The sequence below is a fragment of the Trachypithecus francoisi genome, unplaced genomic scaffold, assembly GCF_009764315.1.
Source record: "Trachypithecus francoisi isolate TF-2019V2 unplaced genomic scaffold, Tfra_2.0 Lachesis_group0, whole genome shotgun sequence".
Taxonomy (NCBI): Eukaryota; Metazoa; Chordata; class Mammalia; order Primates; family Cercopithecidae; genus Trachypithecus; species Trachypithecus francoisi.
The window spans coordinates 41385564-41411024 of NW_022681453.1; the positions used below are offsets into that span (position 1 = coordinate 41385564).

Below are 25461 nucleotides of genomic sequence, written 5' to 3' on the forward strand. Positions count from 1 at the left end.
TGAGATCATGCCGTTGCACTCCAGTCTAGGTGACAGAGTGAGATTCTGTCTCAAAAAAAACACGAAACAAATTAACAACATCAAAAAGAGTCATTAATTCCAGGAAAACAGGAAAATCACTTGTACAGAGAGGGAAAGTATTGCTACTCATTTTGTGGCTTCACTGGAAATAATGTTTGCATGGCCATCATAATACTGTATATTGGTCTAAATGACATTTTGATATAATTGTATTGGAGGATGGGAAGGTGTATGTGTGGGGTTGGGAATTTGTGTGAAAGAGAGCTAAAACCTATTCTTCCAGCGTAGGAAGTTAATAGATAAGGTATATTATTTAGAGACATGGAGGTATATACCTACAGAATAAATTTAAATAATTGGAATTGGTGGTTTTTTCTGGGAAGAAAATGTTGGAGAATATGGTGGAGGACATAGAGGAAGGTCCATTTTTACTTCTTTATCCATATGTCTGCCTCCCTATGTATGTATATTATTTACTAAGCTTTGGTTAACTATTTGACTATTCTGAGTTTCCCCTAATTGTGGGGAATAACCCACCAGTGACTCTTGAAACCAGTTTAGTGGATCATTATCAGCTTTTTAAAAACAACATGAAATAGAATAGAATGAATATGCATTACATTTAGTAAAAACAAGTATTATTTTTGACATTTCCATCTTATATATTTACGTATGCATAAACTGGAGTTGTGATGAAAATGCATTTTTTACTATGAAGTACAGTTGAAAATAGTTTAAGAAATGCTGCTTTAAAATATGTCTTCAGAAGCCGGGCGCAGCGGCTCAAGCCTGTAATCCCAGCACTTTGGGAGGCCGAGACGGGCGGATCACAAGGTCAGGAGATCGAGACCATCCTGGCTAACATGGTGAAACCCCGTCTCTACTAAAAAAATACAAAAAACTAGCCGGGCGTGGTGGCGGGTGCCTGTAGTCCCAGCTACTCGGGAGGCTGAGGCAGGAGAATGGCGTAAACCCGGGAGGCAGAGCTTGCGGTGAGCTGAGATCCAGCCACTGCACTCCAGCCTGGGCGACAGAGCGAGACTCCGTCTCAAAAAAAAAAAAAAAAAAAAAGTCTTCAGGACATAACACTGAAAAAATAGGAATGTATTGTAGGTGACCAATGACCACCCAATGCCTACTGCACTTAACCCAGGCTGCGATCTTTAGGTTTATGATTTCATTAACTCTTCCCAACTCTTTGAGGAATATGCTCATTTGCATCCTCTTTACAAATGAGGAAACTGAAATTGAGGAAAATTAAATCCTTTTCCTGAGGTAAATCTTGGAGTCTGGATTGAAGCCCAAGATTCTCCTATAGAATAGTCATCCTGCACAACTTCTTAGAATATGTTAGTACCAGCGTTTTCTCCTCTACTTGTAGAAGACATTCCTAAAGTGTTCCCAAAATACCTCCTTAGGAAAATTCCCCTGAACCTTCCATTCTTTAACTGTTAAGTGGGTAAAGAAAAAAGAAATAGAACATACGTCTTTGCTCAGACTTGCCAGTTTAGTGAGGTGTTTGTATTTATAATTGCTCCCCATCCCTGCTTTAGTTTTCCATATCCTACCATCTTCAAAGTTGGAATACTACACACTTTACTGATTTGTTTTATTTTTGGGCTTTTCTTAGGAACATGTAAACCCTCTCAGGGCAAGGATCTTTAATCTTAGCCAGGCATGGTGGCTCATGCCTACAATCCCAGCATTTTGGGAAGCAGAGGTGGGAGGATTGCTTGAGGCCAGGAGTTGGAGACCAGCCTGGGCAACACGTGAGATCCTGTCTCCACAAAAAATTAATTAAAAAAAAAGAAAAAAAATGTAAAAGGTCTTTGATCTTCTGCCCCTACAGTAATATCTGGTACATACTAACAGAAGGCACTTTGTAAAACTCTTTGGATAGATGAATTGGTGGAAGGAAAGATGGATGTATAGATGGATGGGGAGATGGACAATGGATGGCAAGACAGACAAATGAATGGATGGTCTTATGAAAAGGGCTTTAACCACTGCTTCAAAAAGTGAGAGAGAGAATTTAAAGATACAATACTTATAAAAGTGCCGAGCCCTGAACCCATTGTCTACTCAGTAAATGTTGGCTATATTAGAGTCTCAAATGTAAGAAAAGGGAAAAGCTTCTTTGAAAATCAGTCTAATTTGAGTGAAGAGCTACAGTTCCTTGTGATCCAATGATCCTGTTTTCAGCAACACATTCCCTGGGGAGGCACCATCTGACTAAGAAACTAGACTCTGCTTTAAATGACAGTTGCCATGGCTAACGGAATGTCTACAGCCAACAAGGAAAGATACTGTGTGCTTGCTGGCTGGGATTGCAACACCTGATAAGAGGAGGAAGCAAGCCGAAAGCAAGCATGGAAGCAGATGGAAGATCTTAGAGAGCCATTATCTGAGAACATGCCGGAGAAACCAGATACTTTCAGTTACGCAAGGCCTGTGGAACACACCCTGCATGCAGTTCTAACAGTTGGCCACACAGCTGAAATGAAATCAAAGACCAAACACAAGTTTAATGAGCCAGAACTTTAGAAGAACCGTCTTGAACAAAGCCATCATTGATTCGCTCAACTCAGAAGCAATCAGAATCTTGTTTGCAAAGACTAAAGTGATCAGAAGAGTCTACTTCATTGATTGGCGCATGCCTGAATGCAGCCATGACATTGGTACACCCTGCTCTTTGTTAGAAATGTCACAAAAATGAATATGTAAGTTATATGTAATTCCACAAGGGGGCACAATAGAAACAAAAATAAAAATGGAAAGGCTTTAATTTTCTCCTGTGCCACCTCATTTTAAGGTAATAATTTAACAAAATGAGCAATCTTAAAATCTCAGATTAAAACAGTGTGGAACATTACTTAATTAAGAATGTGTATTTATTTTTCTACAGACTCTCAATTACATATATATTTTAAAACAGAAAAGAATGTGACCAGCCTGGCCAACGTGGCGAAACCCCGTTTCTACTAAAAATACAAAAATTAGCCGGGTGTGGTGGCACCCAGCTACCTGGGAGGCTGAGGCAGGAGAATTGCTTGAACCCAGGAGGCAGAGGTTGCAGTGAGCCGAGATCACACCACTGCGCTCCAGCGTGGGCAACAGAGCAAGACTCTGTCCCAAAAACAACAACAACAACAGACAGAAAAGAAAGCATTATATAGCAAGATTATTTTCCAAGTATTCATTATTCTCTCCACTATCTTAAACTATTTCAAGAATATCGAAGAGGATACTTGGGAATATGCAGCATCAAACAAAATGTTCTTTGTTGTCTGCACACATAAAATTAAAGAGAAGTATCCCAAAGTAGACAATTAGAAAGTATAGCGTGTATAGTATGATTCTACTGGTAATCTTTTTTTTTTTTTTTGACATGGGTCTTAGTGTATTGTCCAGGCTGAAGTGCAGTGGTGCTGTCACGGCTCACTGCAGCCTCAACCTCCCCAGGCTCAGGTGATTCTCTCACCTCAGCCTCCTGAGTAGCTGAGACTACAGGCATGCACCACCATACCCGGCTAATTTTTGTATTTTTTGTAGAGATGAGGGTTCACCATGTTGCCCAGGCTGTTCTTGAACTCTTGGACTCAAGCAATCCACTCCACCTGCCTTGGCCTCCCAGAGTGCTAGGATTACAGACTTGAGCCACTGCACTCAGCCAGTATTTTTTAAATGCAAAGAAATGGCCAGGTGCTGTGGCTCACGCCTTTAATCCCAGCTACTTGGGAGGCTGAGGCAGGAGGATTGCCTAAGCCCAGGAGGTGGAGGCTGCAATGAGCCATGATTGTGTCACTATACTTCAGCCTGGGTGACAGAACAAGACTTTATCTCAAAAAAAAATAAGTAAATAAAATGAAAATGCAAAAATATATGTGTTCATGTGTGTGTTTGTAAACATTTACACATACAACCATTTATTCAGTAATATTTATTGAGCCTCAATTATGTGACTGGCTCTAGAAGTATGGCTGTGAATAAGATATCCAAATATCCTAATCTCATGGAGCTTATATCCAAGTCAGAAAAGAATGACAAAAAAATAAGTAAATTTGTTAATTTCAGGCAGTAATAAGAATTACAGAAAAAATAAAAGAGTTTTAAGAGTGATGGATTGATTAAGTTGAGATCTGACTTTCTGGCCATACAAAGACCCCATGTACAATGCATAGGAACAGACTGGGATGATGTTCACTGTTAATGTTGGTTAATTCTGAAGAGAGAGGGGGTTGGTTATGGGGGTTTGGAGTGGTGGTGTGGTGAGGACAGGGACAGGTAAAGAGCAACTTGAACTTACTCTGTTGATTGCTGAATTGTTTGTATGTTTTTACAACACACAAGCATGAATTTGTGTCTTGTGGAATTCAGACAACTTCTGTTTTTTTTTGTTTTGTTTTGGTTTTTGTTTTTGTTTTCTGAGACAGGGTCTCACTTTGTCACCCAGGCTAGAGTGCAGTGGTGCAATCATGGCTCATTGCAGCCTCCACCTCCTGGGCTCAAGGGACCCTCCTGTCTCAGCCTCTCGAGTAGCTGGAATTACCCACACAAACTACCACGCCTGGCTGATTTTTAAATTTTTTGTAGAGATGGGATCTTTATGTTGCCCAGGCTGTTCTTGAACTCCTGGCCTCAAGCAATACTCCCACCTTGGTCTCCCAAAGTGCTGGGATTACAGGCATGAGCCACCGCCCTGGCCCAATTTTTTAAAATAGCAAACCAATCAGAAAGAGAAAAAAGACAAAAAGCATCAGAGCTTTACGTAATGTATGCAAGCTATCTGTTCACATTTGCAAAGACAGTCACATGCACCAGAAGTACAGAACCATGAAGGTATAGGCCTTTTTCTGATCATGTGTTCTGGGTCTGCATGTATTTACAATTAAGACAAAAAATAAAGGTGGCAATGATAATAGAGAAGAGGGTTATTGTATTGTCCTGTTTATTCATCTCCCTGCTACGTGTGTCTCTTTTCTCCTGTGTACCACGCCTGCATTTTTGGTTTTTGAATGCTATTCTCATCAGATGGATTCTGGCCCAGAGTCTTCCTAGAGTCCCTGTTGCAGAGTCAAGTCCAGACCTCTGGGCCTGGTGTTCAGGGCCCTTTGCATTCTGAGTTTATGCGCTAACTTTCAGCACTATTCCAAGTCATGAATTTCCCATTCCAGCTGCTCTGGTGTGTGCCACTCTTTCCCAGAGGCTGTGCAGGTTACCCTCTGCCATCCTGTTGCCTGGAGACAATACCCTGGCCATTTGACTCCCCTGCCTCCAGCCTCACTTATTAAAACCACACCTAGTTCTTCAAAACTTAGCCCAACATTCTAAGCTAATAATCTAACCTAAGCTCAGAATTCTCTTTGCCTTTAACAAATTATTTCTCACAGACAGACGGACAGACAGACAGACACACACACAGGCACAGTCCTGAGATCGGTGTCAATGTGGACTCATGTTTTTTTTAAATAGATATATAGGTACAGATAAGTAGAGAAGTAATTATGGATATTCAACACCTGTGAAAAAAGGAAAAGATAAAAATAATAAAAAGAAGTAATTATGGATATGTATGTATACGTGGGTTTGTATACATACATGTATTTCCTAGCTCTGTCCACTGTTAGGAGGCTAGAAGCAGTGACACCTGAGTGGCAGTGAACACACCTAGCCCGTAGATACTGGTTTCTGAATTCCATCCTCCAGAGGAACCAGGGCTCCTGGGAGAACTGTTCATTCCTGACCGAAGGCAGGGAAAATGCAAGATGCCCCTGGAGTTAACCTTATGGTGCCAGAAAGTAAGGATGTGCTAAAAAATATTTTTTAATAATAAAAATAATTTTTAAAAGGAGGGGGTTCGTATTGGAAGGGGACAGGAACCAATCTGAGAGAGCTCCAAATGACTTGAGCTGGAACAAGTTGAGCCACAAAATAAATGATAGTATTTAATTATAACACTTAATTTTTCATAAGTCCATACTAATCTAAATAAATAACTGAATTTAAAAAATAAATACATAACTGAATAAATAAATAAATGGAGAAAAATCACACCTCTTCCTTATAGAAAATTCCAATTAATGCATGTAAAAAGAATAAGGGAAATAGAAAATCACTGTTAGAACACCGTAGTAATAATTACTGCAGGTAAGATCTGTGAATGCTAAAATTAAGGAGTGAAAGTTTAACCAGAAACAGGATATTTGTATGATTTTTAAGTATCTCCTCCAAAATATTTAGTAAAGAAAATGGGGAAATCCTTAGTTTACTGTGGAAAATATTGGCAGACTCCACCTTTGCCAAGCAATCAAGACTGACATCACTTGGCCCAGTCAACATCGTATGCGCCCAGGTGTGTTTCGTCTCTGTTCTTCCCAATAAAGCATAACCTCAATCTAAACATGAGAAAACATCAGACACCCAAATTGAGGGACTTTGTTCTAAATAACTGGCAGGTGCTCTTCAAAGCTGTCAAGGTTATGAAAAAACAAGGAAAGGCTGAGAAATTGTTACAGATTGGAGGAGACTAAGGATGTGACAAATAAATTCAATGTTTGGATCTTGGAACTGAAAGAGGAGATTTGTGGAAAAACTGGTGACATCTGAGTAAGTTCTTTAGTTTAATTAATAGTATTTATACTAGAGTTAATTTCTTAGATTTGATTACTGTTCTGTTGTTATGTGTAAGATGTTAACACAAGAGAAAGCTGGGTGAAGAATACATGGGAACTCTCTGAACTTTTTACACCTCTTCTGTAAATTTAAAATGATCTCACAATAAAAAATTTAAAAACACAGCCGACGCGGTGGGTGAAAATCAGCACAGTCAAGCAACTTTGACAACACATTTTACCCAAAGATGTGTGTGTTTGTGTGTGTTTCAGGAATGATGGATGCTTCAAAAAGTAAAAGGGGGAAAAAGGAGGACAGGGACCTGATGTAATTACAGAAATTAAGTATTATGTTGGAATAGCTTCTCAAAATGTATTTGGCTTAGGGAAGTGAAAATGTACAAAGATAAAAATAGGTGAATAAATACGATAGAGTACACATAAAGCAATCTTTATTTTAACTGAAAAAATGCAGTAATGGTATTTGTATTTCTCTTTTTCCTTTTTTTTTTTTTGAGACTCGGTCTCCCTCTGTTGCCCAGGCTGGAGTGCAGTGGCATGATCATGGCTCACTCTAGGCTTGATCTCCTGGTCTCAAGTGATCCTCCCTCCTCAGCCTCCCAAGTGCCTGGGACCACAGGAACGTGTGACTACACCTGGCTCTTTTTTTTCTTTCTTTCTTTCTTTCTTTCTTTTTTCTTTTGAGACTGTCTGGCTCTGTTGTCCAGGCTGGAGTGCAGTGACACAGTCTCAGCTCACTGCAACCTCCAACTCCCAGGTTCAAGCAATTCTCCTGCCTCAGCCTCCTGAGAGCTGGCATTACAGGCGTGTGTCACCACGCCCAGCTAATTTTTGTATTTTTAGTGGAGATGGGGTTTTACCATCTTGGCCAGGCTGGTCTTGAACTCCTGACCTCTAGAGATCCGCCTGCCTCAGCCTCCAAAACTGCTGGGAGTACAGGCATGAGCCACCACACCTAGCCCCAGCTCTTTGTTTTTTATGTATGTAGGTGATATCTTTTCTTGGCACAAAAAGAGTGTTTCTCTTTTTCTTCTGAAACTGTTCTTTGCTCTTCTCTGTTTCCACCTCCTGCTTTAATCCTCTTTAATATTTCTTCTGTCTCCTGATTATCACCAGGATCATTTTCCAAAGGTTCCCTCTCTGAAATTCATTTCTGCTTGAATCTAAATGGCACCTCTGTCTTTGCTTCTGTTCTTTTCCTCCCCTAGCTCCCTTTCTGCCCTTTAGTTTGTAAGGCATTTTCGAAACGCATGAGAGGTAATGCAGTGGAATGATGTGTGAAGCAGCCTAGCTGTCTTGTCAAGAGAGGCCTAGAGGGTGATGTCCCAGGCCATGCAAGCAACAGCAGGATATTCCTGTGGTTGGCGTTGCAGTGGTTTTCCTTCATGAACTTGAGTCTTCTGCACTTCATTGGTTCACAGATCTTCTCATCACTCAGAACCTGTCCTTCTCGTCTACAATCAGCCTCGAAGCATATTGAAAATTACAGTGGTTATGAGCGAGCTCAACAGTTGAATTCCTTAGCTCATGTAACTATTTATTGGATGCCTAGCATATATTATGTCAGGCATGGGCCAGGCACACAGATTTTAAATGTTACCTAGATACGGAAGGTCCCAGCCCTCAAGGGGCTTCTATTCTAGTTGGAGGAGGCAAGCAACAAATGAGAAAATAATTGAACCAAAGGCCGCTGACTGTGAGACATGACGGAAGGAAGGAAGTCAGGTGGTATGATGAAGAGAAAATGGAAGGAAGGAAGGGGGAGCCCTCGGGAAAGTCTTTCTGAGAAGGGATGAGTCAGATGTGAGTGTTCAAGAGTAGCGAGTGAAATGCTGTGCCTGGCGTTTGGGAAGCATTTGGTGATACTTCACCAGCAGGTCTGGGAAGTTGCTTATCATGAACAGCAGGAGCTCCATGGGGCTTTACCTGCAGACTCGGGGAAAGAGGGCAGAATGTGCAGTGACTGCTAATTCACCTACATCAGCAGGTATGATTTGGGAAGCATTAATTTTCACATTAATCACAGTTTTAGTACTTGAGGCAATGATCAAAAACAGGAGTTCACAAACCTAGAAACTGACTAAAGCATCGGGGCAGTACATGTATTTCATAATCAATAAAGATGCCCTTTCTTTTGGCTGGGCATGGTGGCTCACACCTGTAATGCTAGCACTTTCGGAGGCCAAGGTGGGAGGATTGCTTGAGCTCAGGAGTTAGAGATCAATCTGGGCAACATAGAGAGACCTCGTCTCTACAAAAAAAAAAAAAAAAATTAAATTAGCTAGGCATGGTGATACATGCCTGTGATCCCAGCTACTCGAGAGGATGAGATGGGAGGGCCACTTGAGCCCAGGAAGTTGAGGCTGCAGTGAGCCATGATTGTGACAGTGCACTCCAGCCTGGATGACAGAGCAAGACCCTGTCTGGAAAAAAAAAAAAAAAAAAAAGGATGTCATTTTTAAGTGCATTTGAGGGCTTTATCATCTTCATGAACTTAGGAAGTGAAGTGAGAGAGAAGACATCCCAGTCGTAGAGAAGACTAAGTCATTCCAGAAGGCATGTCTTAGTTTAGGTTACAAGAACACAAGACCATTGTTTTTTTAGTTGGGTAGCTTATAAACAACAGAAATTCACTTCTCAATTCCAGAGGCTGGGAAGTCTAAGATCAAGGCACCAAAAGATTGATTCAGCATCTGTCTGGTGAGGGCCTGCTTCCTGATTCATAAATGGCGCCTTCTCACTGTGTCCTCATGTGGTGGAAGGGGTGAGAGAGCTCTCTGAGGCCTCTTTTATAAGGGCGCTAATCCTATTCGTGAGGGCTCCTCTTAATGCCATCACCTTGTGGGTTAGGATTTCAACACATGAACTTGGGGGAAACATAAACACTTAGTCCATGATAAGATGATTCCTTTGTTAAATTAGAAATTTATAGCTTTAATTTTGTTTTTGTTTGTTTGAGAGACAGGTCTCCATCTGTTGCCTAGGCCTCTGTGCAGTGGTGTGATCATAGCTCCCTGCAGCTTCAAACTCCGGGCCTCAAACGATCCTCCCACTTCAGCCTCCCGGGTACACACTACCACACCCAGCTACTTTATTATTATTATTGTTACTACTATTATTATTATTATTGTTGCAGAGATGAGGCCTCTGTACGAGAGACACTCGTACAGAACTGATGGGTCAAAGAACAAGTCACAATGGAATTAAAAATCCCTTTGACTGCTCTGTGAGGAGTGGATTGGAGGGGGCAAGTGCAGACACGGAGAGCCTGGGGAACAGAATTTGCAGAATTCTAGGAGAACTGTCATGGTGCCTTGGACTTTGGGTGAGGAAGCAGAGAAGGAGAGAAATGGACAGACTCAGACATTTTGGAGGTAGAGCCTATGTGACTTGCTGAAGATTAGATGCGGGCAGTATGGGTAGGCGAGGAAGCAAGGATGACCTTGAGGTGTTGGGGTCAAGTCATTGAACATATCTCCGTGTTGCTCTCAGGATTAAGTCCAAATTTGTCAACACAGTTGCTGATCGGGTCCCTGCCCACTTGGACAGCCCTATCTCTCACCCCTCCTCCCACTGTAAACTCCAGCCCCGCACAGCAACTGGCAGTCCTCCCTTTGCCATGCTCTCTCTTTTCACGTGCTCTTCCATGTTTGCCCTGCTCTCCACTTATTTATCTCTTAGCTTAGATGTCACTTCTGCTGGGAAGCTTTCCTTACTTTTCCTCCAGCCTGGCGGAGGGGCTCTGCTCTGTGCTTCTGTGCTACCCTTCTCACCATCACTTTGCTTTGCCGCTTTTCTGTCTCCCCCATTAAAGCTCCTGTGAACAGGGAATTTCTTCCTTCCTTCCTTCCTTCCTTCCTTCCTTCCTTCCTTCCTTCCTTCCTTCCTCTCTCTTTCTTTCTCTTTCTTTCCCTTCTCCTTCCTCCCTTCCTCCCTCCCTCCCTCCCTTCCTTCCTTTCCTTTCCTTTCCTTTCTGTCCCTCCCTACCTCCCTCCCTGCTTCCTTCCTTCCTTCCTTTGATGGAGTCTCGCTTCATCGCCAGGCTGGAGTGCCGTGGTGAGATCTCAGCTCACTGCAACCTCCACCTCCCAGGTTCCAGCGATTCTCCTGCCTCAGCCTCCAGAGTAGCTGGGATCACAGGCACGCGCCACCATGCCCAGCCAACTTTTTTTGTATTTTTAGTAGAGACGGGATCTCACCATGTTGGCCAGGATGGTCTTGATGTCTTGACCTCGTTATCTGCCCACCTCAGCCTCCCAAAGTGCTGGGAGTACAGGCATGAGCCACCGTGCCTGGCCTCGTTCTTTCATTACTACTACTACCATAGCCAGTTGCTGGTTACCTGGGCTGTCAGTCAGGAAACCTAGCCCTCATAAGAGTGGGATGAAAATAAGATCACATAGCATTTATTGAGTCCTTGCTGTGTGTGTGCCAGGGGCTTCACACACATGACCTCTTTTAATCATCCTGGCAGCATTATGAAATGGGTTATCAATCCCATTTATAGGAAGAGGAAACAGACTTAGAAGGCTTAAGCAGGCCAGGCATGGTGGCTCATGCCTGTAATCCCAGCACTTTGGGAGGCCAAGGCAGGAGGATAACTTGAGCCCAGGAGTTCAAGACCAGCCTGGCAACAAACCAAGAGCCTGTCTCTAAGAAAAACAAAAAAATTAGCAGCTGGGCGCAGTGGCTCATGCCTGTAATCCCAGGACTTTGGGAGGCCGAGGTGAGCAGATCACTTGAGGTCAGGAGTTCGAGACCAGCCTGGCCAACATGGTGAAACCCCGTCTCTAATAAAAATACAAAAATTAGCCAGTTATGGTGGCACACGCCTATAGTCCCTGCTATTCCCAAGGCTGAGGCAGGAGAATCGCTTGAACCCAGGAGGCAGAGGTTGCAGTGAGCTGAGATCACACCATTGCACTCCAGCCTGGGTGACAGTGCGAGACTCCATCTCAAAAAAGAAAAGAAAAGAAAAAATTAGCTGGGCCTGGTAACTCATGCCTGTGGTCCCAGCTACACAGGAGACTGATATGAGAGGATCACTTGAGCCCAGGAGGTCAAAGCTCAGTGAGCTATGATTGCACCACTGCACTCCAGCCTGGGTGACAGAGTGAAACCCTGTCTTTAAAAAAAAATGGGCCAAAAGAGCTTGCTCAAGATCACACAGTTAATGGTGGAAATGGAATCTGAACATAGGTAGTCAGATTTCAAACCTAAAACTTTTAACCACCAAGTCATACTGTCAAATTCAGACTAGAATTACAACAAATTGAAAATGAATTTGAAAGTGCACTGGTGAGCCCCTGATCATCTTGCTGCCTGTGGCCAGGCTTTGGCTCACACTTGGTGCAGATGGCTGAGCAGGGTTCACTGGAGGTGGGCGCCCAGGTTAGGGTGGTGCATGGAGCAGGAGCAGGAAGATCCATTACATTATAGCTGGCACATCGGGTACAGAGTGCTATTGTGTGCTGCCTTTTAACCCCGCCCCTTACTCTAGAAAAACAAAGGCCTCATTGCTAGTGCTGGCTAATTTCCATAAAGGAATTTAGAATGGCTAATTTTATATCATTTCGGTAAATATTCCACATCCCAGTATAACATGGCCAACAATGATCCTCTTCAAATTAATACCAGCAGTACTTGCTGCGGAATTAGCCTCCAGAGATGCAATGTTATCAAAAAGTGATTTTTTTTTTTTGGTCTTTTGTTTTTTCAGATAAAGAGTAAAAAGTCCTTATGTACTTATTTTCAGTCAAGGTACTGAGTGGATCATATTAGGAAGGTTCAAGAACTTCATTGCACTGCTCGACTCTGACTACATAAAAGGCTTTTTGTGGTTGACACATGTTTTGAAGTGCTGTGAGCATTGATGTGAATAGTAACTAATTATACTTGACATTTTAAAAGTGAAGACACCGAGACTTCTTACAAAACCACTGTTTATTGAGTACTTACTATGTGCCAGCCACTGTACTGAGTACTTGTGGGTTTCATTTCAAACCAAATTGTTGCATCCTTGTAACAACCTGGGTGGGTGGTAAACTGAGGAACTTGTCTGAAGTCATGGGGGTAGTACCTCAGGCTGCCAAGACTTGAACTCGGGAATACCAGACTCACGATTCTTAAGTGCCATTTTCTCACATTTCTCTGGGATGTACCACTGAGGCTACTTTTGTGTGTTCCTTTGAAATATGATCTATATACCAAAATGAGCATGCTGAAACTTTAAATGCTTAGTTTAAGAAGCAGTCAATATACAAAATTCTTCCTAATTTTGAAATTAGAATCTTCAAATTCTGTTTTTTTGTTTTGTTTTTGTTGTTGTTTTGTTTTGTTTTTTGTTTTTGAGACAGTCTCACTCTGTCTCCCAGGCTGCAGTGCAGTGGCATGACCTCAGCTCACTGTAACCTCTGCCTCCCGGGTTCAAGGGATTCTCCTGCCTCAGCCTTCTGAGTAGCTGGAATTACAGGCACGTGCCACCACGCCCAGCTTTTTCTTTTCTTTTTTTTTTTTTTTTGAGACAGAGTCTCACTCTGTCACCCAGGCTGGAGTGCAGTGCCATCATTTCGGCTCACTGCAACCTCTGCCTCCTGGGTTCGATTGCTTCTTGTGCCTCAGCCACCTGAATAGCTGGGATTACAGGCACACACCACCACGCCCAGCTAATTTTTGTATTTTTAGTAGAGACAGGGTTTCAGCATGTTGGCCAGGCTGGTCTCCAACTCCTGACCTAAAGTGACCTGCCTGCCTCAGCCTCCCAGGCACCGTGCCTGGCTTAGAATCTTCAAATTCTTAAAATGGATGTTAAGATAATCTTCATTTATGAAATGATAGATGATCAGTATTTTAATTTCATTTTTTTGGTTTGTAACATTCATTCCTCTGGTAGATGAAGAACAAAAGATAAATCCTGTGGCTAACTATGTGGACTTCAGAATTACTCAAGTCTGAAATTCCTTTGATACTTGTATCATGTAGCACCCATGTTCATCAGTTTTAAATATTAAGAATCCCAGTGGCCTGTGTTACTAGTCTGCTTGGGCTGCCATAACAAAATACAAGACTGGGTGGCTGAAACAACTGAAATTTATTTTTTCACGGTTCTGGAGGCTGGAAGGCTGAGATCAGGGTGTCAGCATGGTCAGGTTGTGGTGATGGAGCCTCTTCCTGGCTTGCAAATGGCCACCTTCTCACTCTGTCCTCACATGGCAGAGGGAGAGAGGGAGAGCACTCTCTGGTGTCTCTTCTTATAAGGGCACTGATTCCGTCTTGAGGGCCCTACCCTTCTGACCTCAGCTAAACCCAATTATCTCCTAAAGGCCCCTATCCAAAAGCCATCACATTGTGGGTTAGGACTTCAACATATGAATGCTGGGGACACAGACATTCAGTCCGTAAGTGTTATGGTGTTAGGATGATGTTAGGCCAGGGATCCAAGAAGATCCAAATCCTTCCTTGGTTAAGCTACCCCCAAGTTTGGGGAACAATGACAAAACAAAGCAAATAATGCTACCACTAACTAAGGCTTTGAAGTCTCAAATCCCTGAGCAAAGCTCTGGAAAGCTAAGCAGTTCGTACAGGAGAACTCATTGACCTAAGGCGGCTTGAATCATCCACAGCAGAGGTCAGCAAACCACAGCCTGTGAGCCAGGAGTGGCTTTTACATTTCAAATGGTTGAAAAATCAAAAGAAGGATATTTTGTGATGTCTGAAAATTATATGAAATTCAAACGTCCATGTCCTGAAATAAAGTTTTATTAGGACACAGCCACTCTCATTATTATTATTACTATTTTGAGACAGAGTCTCTCCCTGTTGTACAGGCTGGAGTGCAGTGATGTGATCTGGCTCACTGCAACCTCTGCCTCCCAAGTTCAAGCAATCCTCCCACCTTAGCTTCCTGAGTAGCTGAGACTACAGACGCATGCCACCATGCCTGGCTAGTTTTTCTATTTTTTGATAAAGATGGGGTTTCACCATTTGCCCAGGCTGGTCTTGAACTCCTGTGCTCAATCTGTCTGCCCGCCTCGCCCTCCCAAAGTGCTGGGATTGAAATTAGAATCTTCAAATTCTGTTGTTTTGAAGAAACTGCGCCCGGCCCACTCTCATTGTTTATCTGTTATCAATGGCCGCTTTCATGCTACAACAGCAGATTTGAGGAGTTGCAACAGAGCCTGAAATATTTACTATCTGGCCCTTTAGAGGAGAAAGGTTGCCACATGCTGATATACAAACAAAGCTAGCCGATGACTTGCATTGCCTAATCCCAAGACCAAATCTTAGCTAAAAATATCGTTTTAGGCAGGTCACAGTGACTTACACCTGTGATCCCAGCACTTTGGGAGGCCAAAGTGGGAGGATCACTTGAGTCCAGGAGTTTAAGACCAGCCTGGATAACATAACAACACCTTGTCTCTATAAATAATTTAAAAAGCCAGGTGTGGTGGTGCGTAGCTGTGGTCCCAGCGACTCTGGAGGCTGAGGTGGGAGGATCGCTTGAGCCCAGGAGATTGAGAGTGCAGTGAGCCAAGAGCATGCCAGTGCACTGCAACCTGGACAACAGAGCAAGACCCTCATCTGCAAACTATATATTTTTCTTTAATTTTTTTTTGAAATGGAGTCTCGCTGTGTTGCCAGGCTGGAGTGCAGTGGTGCGATCTCGGTTCACTGCAACCTCCGCCCCCCGCCCCAGGTTCAAGTGATTCTCCTGCCTCAGCCTCCTGAGTAGGTGGGACTACAGGCGCACACCACCACACCCACCTAATTTTTGTATTTTTAGTAGAGACAAGGTTTCACCACGTTGACCAGGATGGTCTCGATCGCTTAACCTCATGATCCACCTGCCTCGGCCTCCCAGAGTGCTGGAATTACAGGCGTGAGCCACTGCTCCCGGCCTGTGTGTGTGTGTGTGTGTATATTTAATTATATATATTTATATATATTTTAAAAGATTCAGGGCCCCCCATTAACACTGGAAGAAATAGATCCAGAGACAGAGAATATTTACCCCCAAAGCTTGGTATGAGCAGGTTTAGAGATTGTCCACTTCAGGTTGCCATGAGCCAAGATCAGGCCACCGCACTTCAGCCTGGGCGACAGAGTGAGACTCCATCTCAAAAATAAATAAATAAATAAAAAGAGATTATCCACTTCAAGTTTTCTAATGCCACACTGGATGTTCCAAGGAAAACCTGAGAGAGAAAAATAAGTGGCCTTACTGGAAGATGGAAGAAGTGAGAGCCACAGTAATTTGCTGATGTTTTTATTTTTTTGTAAGTTCAACCCTTATGAAATGTAGTCCAGGGTCCCAGAATTGGGCTAATCCAGACCAAGATTTATCTTAAATCTCTACCTCTTGATCGACACTCATTCCTCAAGTCAAAGGCGAAGGCAGGAATGGAAGCTAAGAGTGGTACCTTTCCAGAATTTAATATGAATCAGCAAACGTTGGTAGCATTATTTACCTGTCAGGCTACTTTCTTTGTTTCTGACCTGTTTTTGTTTTGTTTTCTTCCCTCCTCTCCCCTTTATGCCCACTCCTTACACACAAAGGTGATTTTAAAGGATGTGGACTCACTTCTCTACGTGGACACCGATGTTCTCTTTCTGAGACCTGTCGATGACATCTGGAAGCTTCTGAGGCTGTTTAATTCCACCCAGCTTGCAGCCATGGCCCCTGAGCATGAAATCCCCAAGATTGGCTGGTACAGCCGCTTTGCAAGGCATCCTTTCTATGGCTCTGCAGGAGTTAATTCAGGAGTCATGTTAATGAATTTAACTCGGATAAGAAGTACCCAGTTCAAGGTAAATGAGTGCTTTAAAATTCCTTGTTTAGAGACTGGGAGTTGGTCTTGTCAACAGTGGCATTCCCCGAGTGTCAATATGCTGATTTTGGAAATTAGGTGGCCTATAGGTGAAGATAAAAGGAACCAGAGAAAATTATTTAGAAAATTATAGAATATTTGTTTATTCAGGAAAAGCCCAGATGGCTGTGGAATTTAAAGCTTCACCAGAGTTACCATTCAGGAATACTATGTTGCATTTCTGAATTCCGTAATGTTTGAACCCTTCATACCCAATGCTTCAAAGACTATGTAAAATTTCTTCAAATTACCCTAGGGATATATTTATATAAGTCCGTGACGATATTTATATAAGGATGTACATGATCTCATCTTTTATCCTAGCAAAGAACTGGGAAGAACCTAAAAGAACATCAGTAGAGAACTAGTCCAAAAAAATTATCCTCCTGGCCAGGGGTGGTGGCTCACACTTGTAATTCCAGCACTTTGGAAGACCAAGGTGGGTGGATCACTTGAGGCCAAGAGTTTGAGAGACCAGCCTGACCAAAATGGTGAAACCCTGTCTCTACTAAAAATACAAAAATTAGCCAGGAATGACGGCACACACCTGTAGTCCCAGCTGTTTAGGAGGCTAAGGCAGGAGAATCGTGTGAACCCAGACAGCAGAGGTTGCAGTGAGCCAAGATCACGCCACTGTACTCCAGCCTGGCGACAGAGACTGTGATTATTTGTATGCTTTAGAAATTTCCAGAAGAATTAGTGGGGCATGCCGGGACGTGGTTGTAGCTCCAGCTACTTGGGAGGCTGAGATGGGAGGATCACTTGAACCCAGCAGGTCAAGGCTGCATTTAGCCACTGCAGTTCACCCTAAACAACAGAGTGAGACCCTGTCTCTAAAAAAAGAAAGAAAGAAAGAAAAAGAAATGTGCAGAAGAATACCTAAGAGACCATTAATTGTTAATTGTGGATACTTCTGGGGAAAGTGGGAATGGGATAGGGAAGAATATTTTTACTTTTTTATTTTATATTTTTATGTGCTGTTGGAATAGTTCAGTCTGTGAAAATGTTACTTTTATTTTAAAAGTAAATCATTGTTTAAGACAAGGAAAGGTATTTTTCCTTAAGATACCTAAACTCTGTTATCTGTATTTTGTTCCTTCACCTCACAGTGAGGAAATAAGCCTAAGAAAGATGTTCACCTAAGAAAGGTGAAGTAGAGTAGAGAATCCTGAAGTAGAGGCTGCTGTTCAGAAAGACTTTGCCTCTTTCTTAGGTGTGGTGCCTCACGCCTATAATCCCAGCACTTTGGGAGGCAGGTGGATCACTTGAGGTCAGGAGTTTGAGAACAGCCTGGCCAACATGGGGAAACCCCGTCTCTACTAAAAATACAAAAAATTAGCCGGCCGTGATGGCGGGCACCTGTAGTCTCAGCTACTTGGGAGGCTGAGGCACGAGAATCGCTTGAACCCGGGAGGTGGAGGTTGCAGTAAGCCGAGATCGTGTCACTGCACTCCAGCCTGGTGACAGAGTGAGATTCTGTCTCAAAAAAAAAAAAGGAAGGAAGGAAGGAAGGAGGGAAGAGAAGGAAGGAAGGGGTTCAATTCCAGGCATGGTTTTCTGAGTAGAAGCCATAGGTTCAACTGTAAGTTCCTGGTCCATCTAGTATCTGTGTGTACAACTGACAAAAGCGATGCAGTCAACAGCCCAAATTTTGCTTTGTTCTGTGCCCTGAGAATAACAGGACCCCTCCTGTACTTGTTTCCCTCCACTGAAGGGAAGAAAACCAGTCCCTTTACATTGTTTCTCAGTGGACAAAATGTATTTGCTTTGCTTCAGCTGTTCTGATGGTTTTCTCTTTTCCAGAACAGCATGATTCCAACAGGCCTGGCTTGGGAGGACATGTTGTACCCTCTGTACCAGAAGTACAAGAATGCCATCACGTGGGGAGACCAGGATTTATTAAATATTATTTTTTATTTCAATCCAGGTAGGTTATCTTTGGAGAATGCTTTTTGTGTAGGAGTACACTCAGCACGCCCCATGGAGCACATTCCATGCCCGGATTGCTATTGACTAGGCTTGAATCGTGCACAGAGGAGCCTGTGTTCCCCTGCGAAGTTTGCCCTTTCATCCACCCCCCTGGATATCTGATGGAGGCGGGGCCTTGCACTACTGACACAAAAGGCCAAATGTTGAAACTTCCAACACTGGACTCATTTTTAGAGGATATCTTTTAGATTTTGCTCTACCATTCTTCTAAGAAGTGCAGTCAAAATTGATGTGAGGCACGAAACTAAATGGAAATATTATAATCTAGGCAGGAGACCCTGTAGCCTGAACAACTGCTAGATTGAAGGGAATTGATTCTCAGGGTCCTTGGAGTTAAGGAACATATTCAGGGTCAAAACAACTAGAAAAAGAACTCAGATCCCCAAATCCTTTTTGCTTTTCATCTGGGGCAAAAGAAATTCTTATATTGTTCGGTGGATGATTTGGTGGGGTAGAGGGAGAAAGGGAAATTTTCATCTCCCTTTCTTTGTGTGTTTATATTAACACGTAAAGCTAATGAAATTCTCTTTTCCTCTTCCTTGTTAAAGCTTTTTTTTTTAACTAAAACTTTATTCTTATTAAAAATTAAAACTGCCGGGCGCAGTGGCTCACACCTGTAATCCCAGCACTTTGGGAGGCCGAGGTGGGTGGATCACTTGAGATTGGGAGTTTGAGACCAGCCTACCCAGCGTGGTGAAACCCCATCTCTACTAAAAATCCAAAAAAGCCGGATGTGGTGGTAGGCGCCTATAATCCCAGCTACTGGAAAGCTGAGGCAGGAGAATCACTTGAACCTGGGAGGTGGAGGTTGCAGTGAGCCAAGATTGCTCTACTGCACTCCAGCTTGGGCAACAGAATGAGACTCCGTCTCAAAAAAAAAAAAAATTAAAACTATGTTTTCTTCTTGAGAGAGATCTTTTGGCAAAAAAAGCAATCCTTACCCTACCCTTTTCAGGCCTTTCCTTTTCATTTAAAAATCCTGAAGTCGGCCGGGCACGGTGGCTCACGCCTGTGATCCCAGCACTTTGGGAGGCCGAGACGGGCGGATCACGAGGTCAGGAGATCGAGACCATCCTGACTAACATGGTGAAACTTCGTCTCTACTAAAAATACAAAAATTAGCCGGGCGCAGTGGCGGGCGCCTGTAGTCCCAGCTACAGGGGAGGCTGAGGCAGGAGAATGGTGTGAACCCAGGAGGCAGAGCTTGCAGTGAGTGGAGATTACACTGCTGCACTCCAGCCTGGGCGACAGAGCCAGACTCCGTCTCAAAAAAAAAAAGTCCTGAAGTAGAGACTGCTGTTCAGAAAGACTTTGCCTGTGTTTGTTTGTATGTTACCCTTGGAACACATACTGTGCACCTTTTTAAAAAAACAAAATTCTGGAATAAAACTCAATTTCATTTGTCTTTGGATCAAAAAGGATCAAATCGTCGAAAAGAAAGAAAAGCAGGTTGATACAGAGTTTCTTGGAAAGATTCCCAATACTGATTTAGTAGAGGAAAGGGGAATGTCTTAGCTGTTCACTTATAGCTTTTTTTTTTTTTTTGAGACAGAGTCTGGTTCTATCGCCCAGGCTGGGGTGCAGTGGCACGATCTCAGCTCACTGCAATCTCCACCTCCTGGGTTCCAGCAATTGTTCTGCCTCAGCCTCCCAAGTAGCTGAGATTACAGGAGTGTGCCATTGTTCCTGACTGATTTTTGTATTTTTAGTAGAGACGGGATTTCCCTGTGTTGGCCAGGCTGGTCTCGAACTCCTGACCTCAGGTGATCTGCCCACCTCCTCCTCCCAAAGTGCTGGGATTATAGGCATCAGCCACTGCGCCCAAGCTTTTTTTTTTTTTTTTAATGAGATGAAGTCTCACTCTGTCTCGCAGGCTGGTATGCAGTAGTGCAATTATGGCTCACTGCAGCCTTAACCTCCTGAGCTCAAGTGATCCTCGCACCTCAGCCTCCCAAGTAGCTGGGACTATAGGTGTGCACCACCACACCCAGCGATTTTTTTTTTTGAGAGGGAGTCTTGCTCTGTCACCCAGGCTGGAGTACAGTGGCATGATCTCATCTCACTGCAACTTCTGCCTCCCACATTCAAGCAATTCTCCTGCCTCAGCCTGCCAAGTAGCTGGGATTACAGGCACCCACCACCACACCTAACTAATTTTTGTATATTTAGTAGAGACAGGGTTTTGTCATGTTGGCCAGGCTGGTCTCAAACTCCTGACCTCATGTGATCCACCTGCCTCGGCCTCCCAAAGTGTTGGGATTACAGGCGTGAGCCACTGTGCCCAGCCAAATTTTTAAAATTTTTAATACAGATTGGGGGGCAGTCTCATTATGTTGCCCAAGGTCATCTGGAACTCCTGGGCTCAAGCAATCCTCCTGCCTTGGCCTCCCGAAGTGCTGGGATTTCAGGCAAGTCACCATGCCCAGCCTCTTAGGGCATGCTTTAAGCCATTTCACTGTGACAGTAGGTCTGCATCTCTTCCTTTTTCTTCTTAGGTATGTTTCATCTTTTTTCTTTCTTCTTTTTTTTCTTGAGATGGAATCTGGCTCTGTCACCCAGGCTGGAGTGCAATGGCACCATCTTGTCTCACTGCAATCTCTGCCCCCCAGGTTCAAGCAATTCTCCTATCTCAGCCTCCCATGTAGCTGGGATACAGGCATGCACCAACATCCCTGGCTAATTTTTGTACTTTTAGTAGAGACAGGGTTTTGCCATGTTGGCGAGGCTGGTCTTGAACTCCTGACCTCAGGTGATCCACCTTCTTTGGCCTCCTAAAATGCTGGGATTACAGGCATGAGCTACCATGACCCGTTTTGTGTTTATCTGGTTCTTTGGTTGTTTGTTTTGAGATGGAGTCTTGCTCTGTCACCGAGGCTGGAGTGTGGTGTGCTCACTGCAACTTCTGCCTCCTGGGTTCAAGCGATTCTTCTGACTCAGCCTCCCGAGTAGCTGGGATTATAGGCGCCTACCACCACGCCCAGCTAATTTTTGTAATTTTTGTATTACAGGCATCCTCCACCATGCCCGGGTAATTTTTTGATCCCCCTTGTGGATCACTTGAGGGATTACAGGCGTGAGCCACCACACCCGGCCCTTTTCTTTAAATACTGTATTTTCCTCTTTGTCATGTGGCCGAAACGATCTAATGTAAGTCTCTCTGTCCATGTTCCCAAACTGAGGAATCCAAAAGATTCACACAGTTGCCTCCCCAGTTCCTCTTAGCCTGTTGCTGATTATTTGAGGATGTGATTAGTGAGTAAATAAATAATACTCGAAGGCAGTCGTAAGCAGCTTTGCAATTAAACAGGAGTCCCTTGTCTTTAATTGGGGCTGAAACCAGAGGAGTTTAATTGCTTCTTCACTCTCCATCTGAGATCCATTGAGTAAAACAGGATATTGGAAAATAATCGTGACGTTGTTCTAAATCCTGGTTCTGCACAGTATCAAGTAAATAATCAAGTTTTCTGGTTTTAGACGAGTGATTGTTGGGTTAACTCCCTGATTGTTCTTTGTGCAGCCTGCATTTGATCTTCCTATTTCATACTTTACCCAGGTACTTGATTAAACATGGGATCTTTGAACTGAGATCCAGCAACATCCATCACATTGTAAGGTTTCTCTTCATGTATATTGATTGCAGAGTACTTTCCACAAACCAGAACAAACTGTATTTGAAAAAAGGATTTGTCAGCTTTATCCCTGGAAAGGAGAGAGGGAGACAGTATTAGCTATGGCACAGCAGATAAACGTGTATTGTTATGGTTCTTCAGGTTGCTATGGGTGAACCAATGCACATAAAACCTGTAGCACACATCAGGAATGTTGTCATTATTATAGTCTCTTGTATCTGATAACACCGCTTTTTAAAATGTGTTTAAAAGTCATTAGCTAGAAAGTGTTTTAAAACTCTTACTATAATTAGATAGTAAATGCCTATGGGTGTATAATTGCAGTGCTGGGTAATAGACTGACTTAAGACAGCTGAAACCCATGGGGGCATGCAGGTCGCTCAGCTCACAGGACATTTCCTGGCAGGTGAGTCAAGACAGCTTCATCAAGGGGTGGAAAACTGAGTTCACACCCTTAAAGGTGAGTCTGAGTCAAGAGCAGAGTTCTATGGAAGGGGTAAATCTGACAGGAACCAAAAGAGAATTCTATATAGGAAGATGTGTTTAAATGAATGCACTTAGGTTTCAGGGAACACAGCTGCACTCAGACCAGCTAAATGAGTGCAGATATTGTAAGAGGACAGGGGCAGTCTCATGACCACACAAGTCAGGTCAAGCCAGGCTTCATAAGAACTGACCTTGGGAAGTTGCCAAGGACCAAAGCAGTTTCTTCATCTCTCAGAGGCCTCATGGTTTCTGTCATCTTTGCTTCTCCACATGCCAGTCTGATTCTATTCTGTCTCTCAGACCACATTTTCTGTTTGCCCACGGCCCACCCTGTTTGTCAACCCTAAGTGAATACATCTTCACAAGTCCACAATCAGTGATGATGGAGCTCCTCTATTTCCTAATTCAAATTCTTAGCAAAAAAGAGACTGGCCCAGCCCAGCTGCGACTGAATTCTCTTTAATTTGGGAGAGCACCCTTGATCAGGCTCTAGCAGGGCAAAGTCATGTGGCAGTTTCCTCTCTCAAACGTCACCACATAGGTCTGCTCTTTCTTCAAGGGCAATTTCTAGAAAACTGAGATGTGGGTGGGGAAGAAAATGAAACCAGCCAAGTACAAATGACAAGGCAGGGCATCAGGCTAGAGTAGAGGCAGTAGAATTCTGCCTGAGGGGAGAGAGAAGAGCTGAAATGCCCATGGAATACACATAGATTGTGAGGTGAGTGTGTGGTACTAGGGAGGCAGGAGGAGTTCATGGGAACCTCAGGGAGCAGGACTCACTCACATGGGACAAGTCTCTTCAGTGGCCCCAGGAGGGCCTTATTCTCATCCTGCCTGGGGTCTCTGGAGCTCTGCCCTTGAGCATGCAACCACATTGTATATTCACCACACCAAAGCACCCAGCAACAGGCAGTTATGAGTGCTACGTTGTGGGGTTGACAGGCCCAGTTACTTCATATTGGGACTGTTCTAGGAAACTGGTAACAAATCCCTGTTTCGGGAGTCTGGGAAGTTCATGAGCCCTGATGTAAAACACAAGAGAAAGGTAAAAACTGTACGGTCTATGTGAGAAGGGGTTGTGTCAACTTTGTGTCTTTCACAGTGCAAGGCTTAGTGCTTTAAATGGAGTTGGTGTTCAGAAGTGTTGTTTGATTCAATGAATGGAATTAAGAAACGGGAGAGAAGGGGCAAAGTATTAATAAATGGAAGAGAAAGAGCCACAGCAAAGAAAATGAGAGAAAAGGCAAGTTCGGGAGAGAAAGGAGAGATAGAAAGCCGGAGAAAGGGAAAAGATGCATTTGGTGAAAGGAGGTATAGTTTGCATTTCTTTTTTTTTCTTTTCTTTTTTTTTTTTTGAGACGGAGTCTCGCTCTGTCACCCAGGCTGGAGTGCAATGGCCGGATCTCAGCTCACTGCAAGCTCTGCCCCCCGGGTTTACCCCATTCTCCTGCCTCAGCCTCCCAAGTAGCTGGGACTACAGGCACCCGCCACCTCGCCCGGCTAGTTTTTTTGTATTTTTTAGTAGAGACGGGGTTTCACCGTATTAGCCAGGATGGTCTCGATCTCCTGACCTCGTGATCCGCCCATCTCGGCCTCCCAAAGTGCTGGGATTACAGGCTTGAGCCACCGCGCCCGGCTGCATTTCATTCATTCATTCAATCTCTAGTTTTTGAGCACTGTGTGCCAGCCACAGGGCTAGGTGCCAGGAATATGGCATCAGACGAGTTAAAGAAAAGTTACTGGTTTCACGAAACCTACCTTTTGTTGGAAGAGGTAGAAGGTAGACTCCTAAAGAATAACTAGTTGTTCAAAATCACAAATTGTGGTAAATGAGATGGAGGAAACAAATGAGTGGTTGAGAGAGAGACCCTCAAGGCTGGAGAGAAAAGAGCTTCCTTAGATTGTGTTATCAGAAAAGTCTTCTGAACAAAATTGCCTTTTCTGGAACAAGGAGTATTCTGAAATAAGGAAAAAGAGAATGCTGGGAAATCTCAGTTCCAGGATGGGACATTGAAAAAAAAAAAAATTAACAGTGCAGTTGAACAGCCTCCATTCTATTGATACAGAGCATTAAGAGAGGCCGGGTGTGAGGGCTCATGCCTGTAATCCCAACACTTTAGGAGGCTGAGCAGGGAGGATTGCTTGAGGCCAGGAGTCCAAGACCAGCCTGGGCAATGTGGCAAGACCCCCATCTCTACTAAAAAATAAAAATATATAAAAGTGTAGCAAGCCTATATTACCATGAAGTTAAAATGATCAGGCATAAACTAGTTCATAATCTTAGAGATCCCAAGAGTATGAAATAATCAGAAATATAAGGAGAGGAGTAGGCTGGGCACAGTGGCTGACACCTGTAATCCCAGCGCTGGGAGGCTGAGGCGGGCAGATTACTTGAGGTCAGGAGTTCGAGACCAGTCTGGCCAACATGGCGAAACCCTGTCTCTACTAAAAATAGAAAACTCTGGCTGGGCATGGTAGCTGATGCTTGTTTTTTTTTTTTTTTTTTTTTGAGACGGAGTCTGGCTCTGTCGCCCAGGCTGGAGTGCAGTGGCCGGATCTCAGCTCACTGCAAGCTCCACCTCCCGAGTTTACACCATTCTCCTGCCTCAGCCTCCGGAGTAGCTGGGACTACAGGCGCCCGCCACCTCGCCCGGCTAGTTTTTTGTATTTTTAGTAGAGACGGGGTTTCACCGTGTTAGCCAGGAGGGTCTCGATCTCCTGACCTCGTGATCCGCCCGTCTCAGCCTCCCAAAGTGCTGGGATTACAGGCTTGAGCCACCGCGCCCGGCCGCTGATGCCTGTTAATGCCAGCACTTTGGGAGGCCGAGGCGGGCAGAT

The 25461-nt window shown here is 43.8% G+C and overlaps 1 protein-coding gene across 1 annotated transcript in view; it reads left to right on the plus strand.

The window, feature by feature from the left end:
- The window catches only part of GXYLT2 (glucoside xylosyltransferase 2), an 81479-nt gene that overhangs the window by 42326 nt on the left and 13692 nt on the right, over nucleotides 1-25461 (plus strand). The window contains exons 4-5 of the mRNA XM_033210463.1: nucleotides 16209-16460; nucleotides 18323-18446. Coding sequence (XP_033066354.1) covers nucleotides 16209-16460; nucleotides 18323-18446 — 376 coding nt within the window. The remainder of the gene's footprint in view (nucleotides 1-16208; nucleotides 16461-18322; nucleotides 18447-25461) is intronic.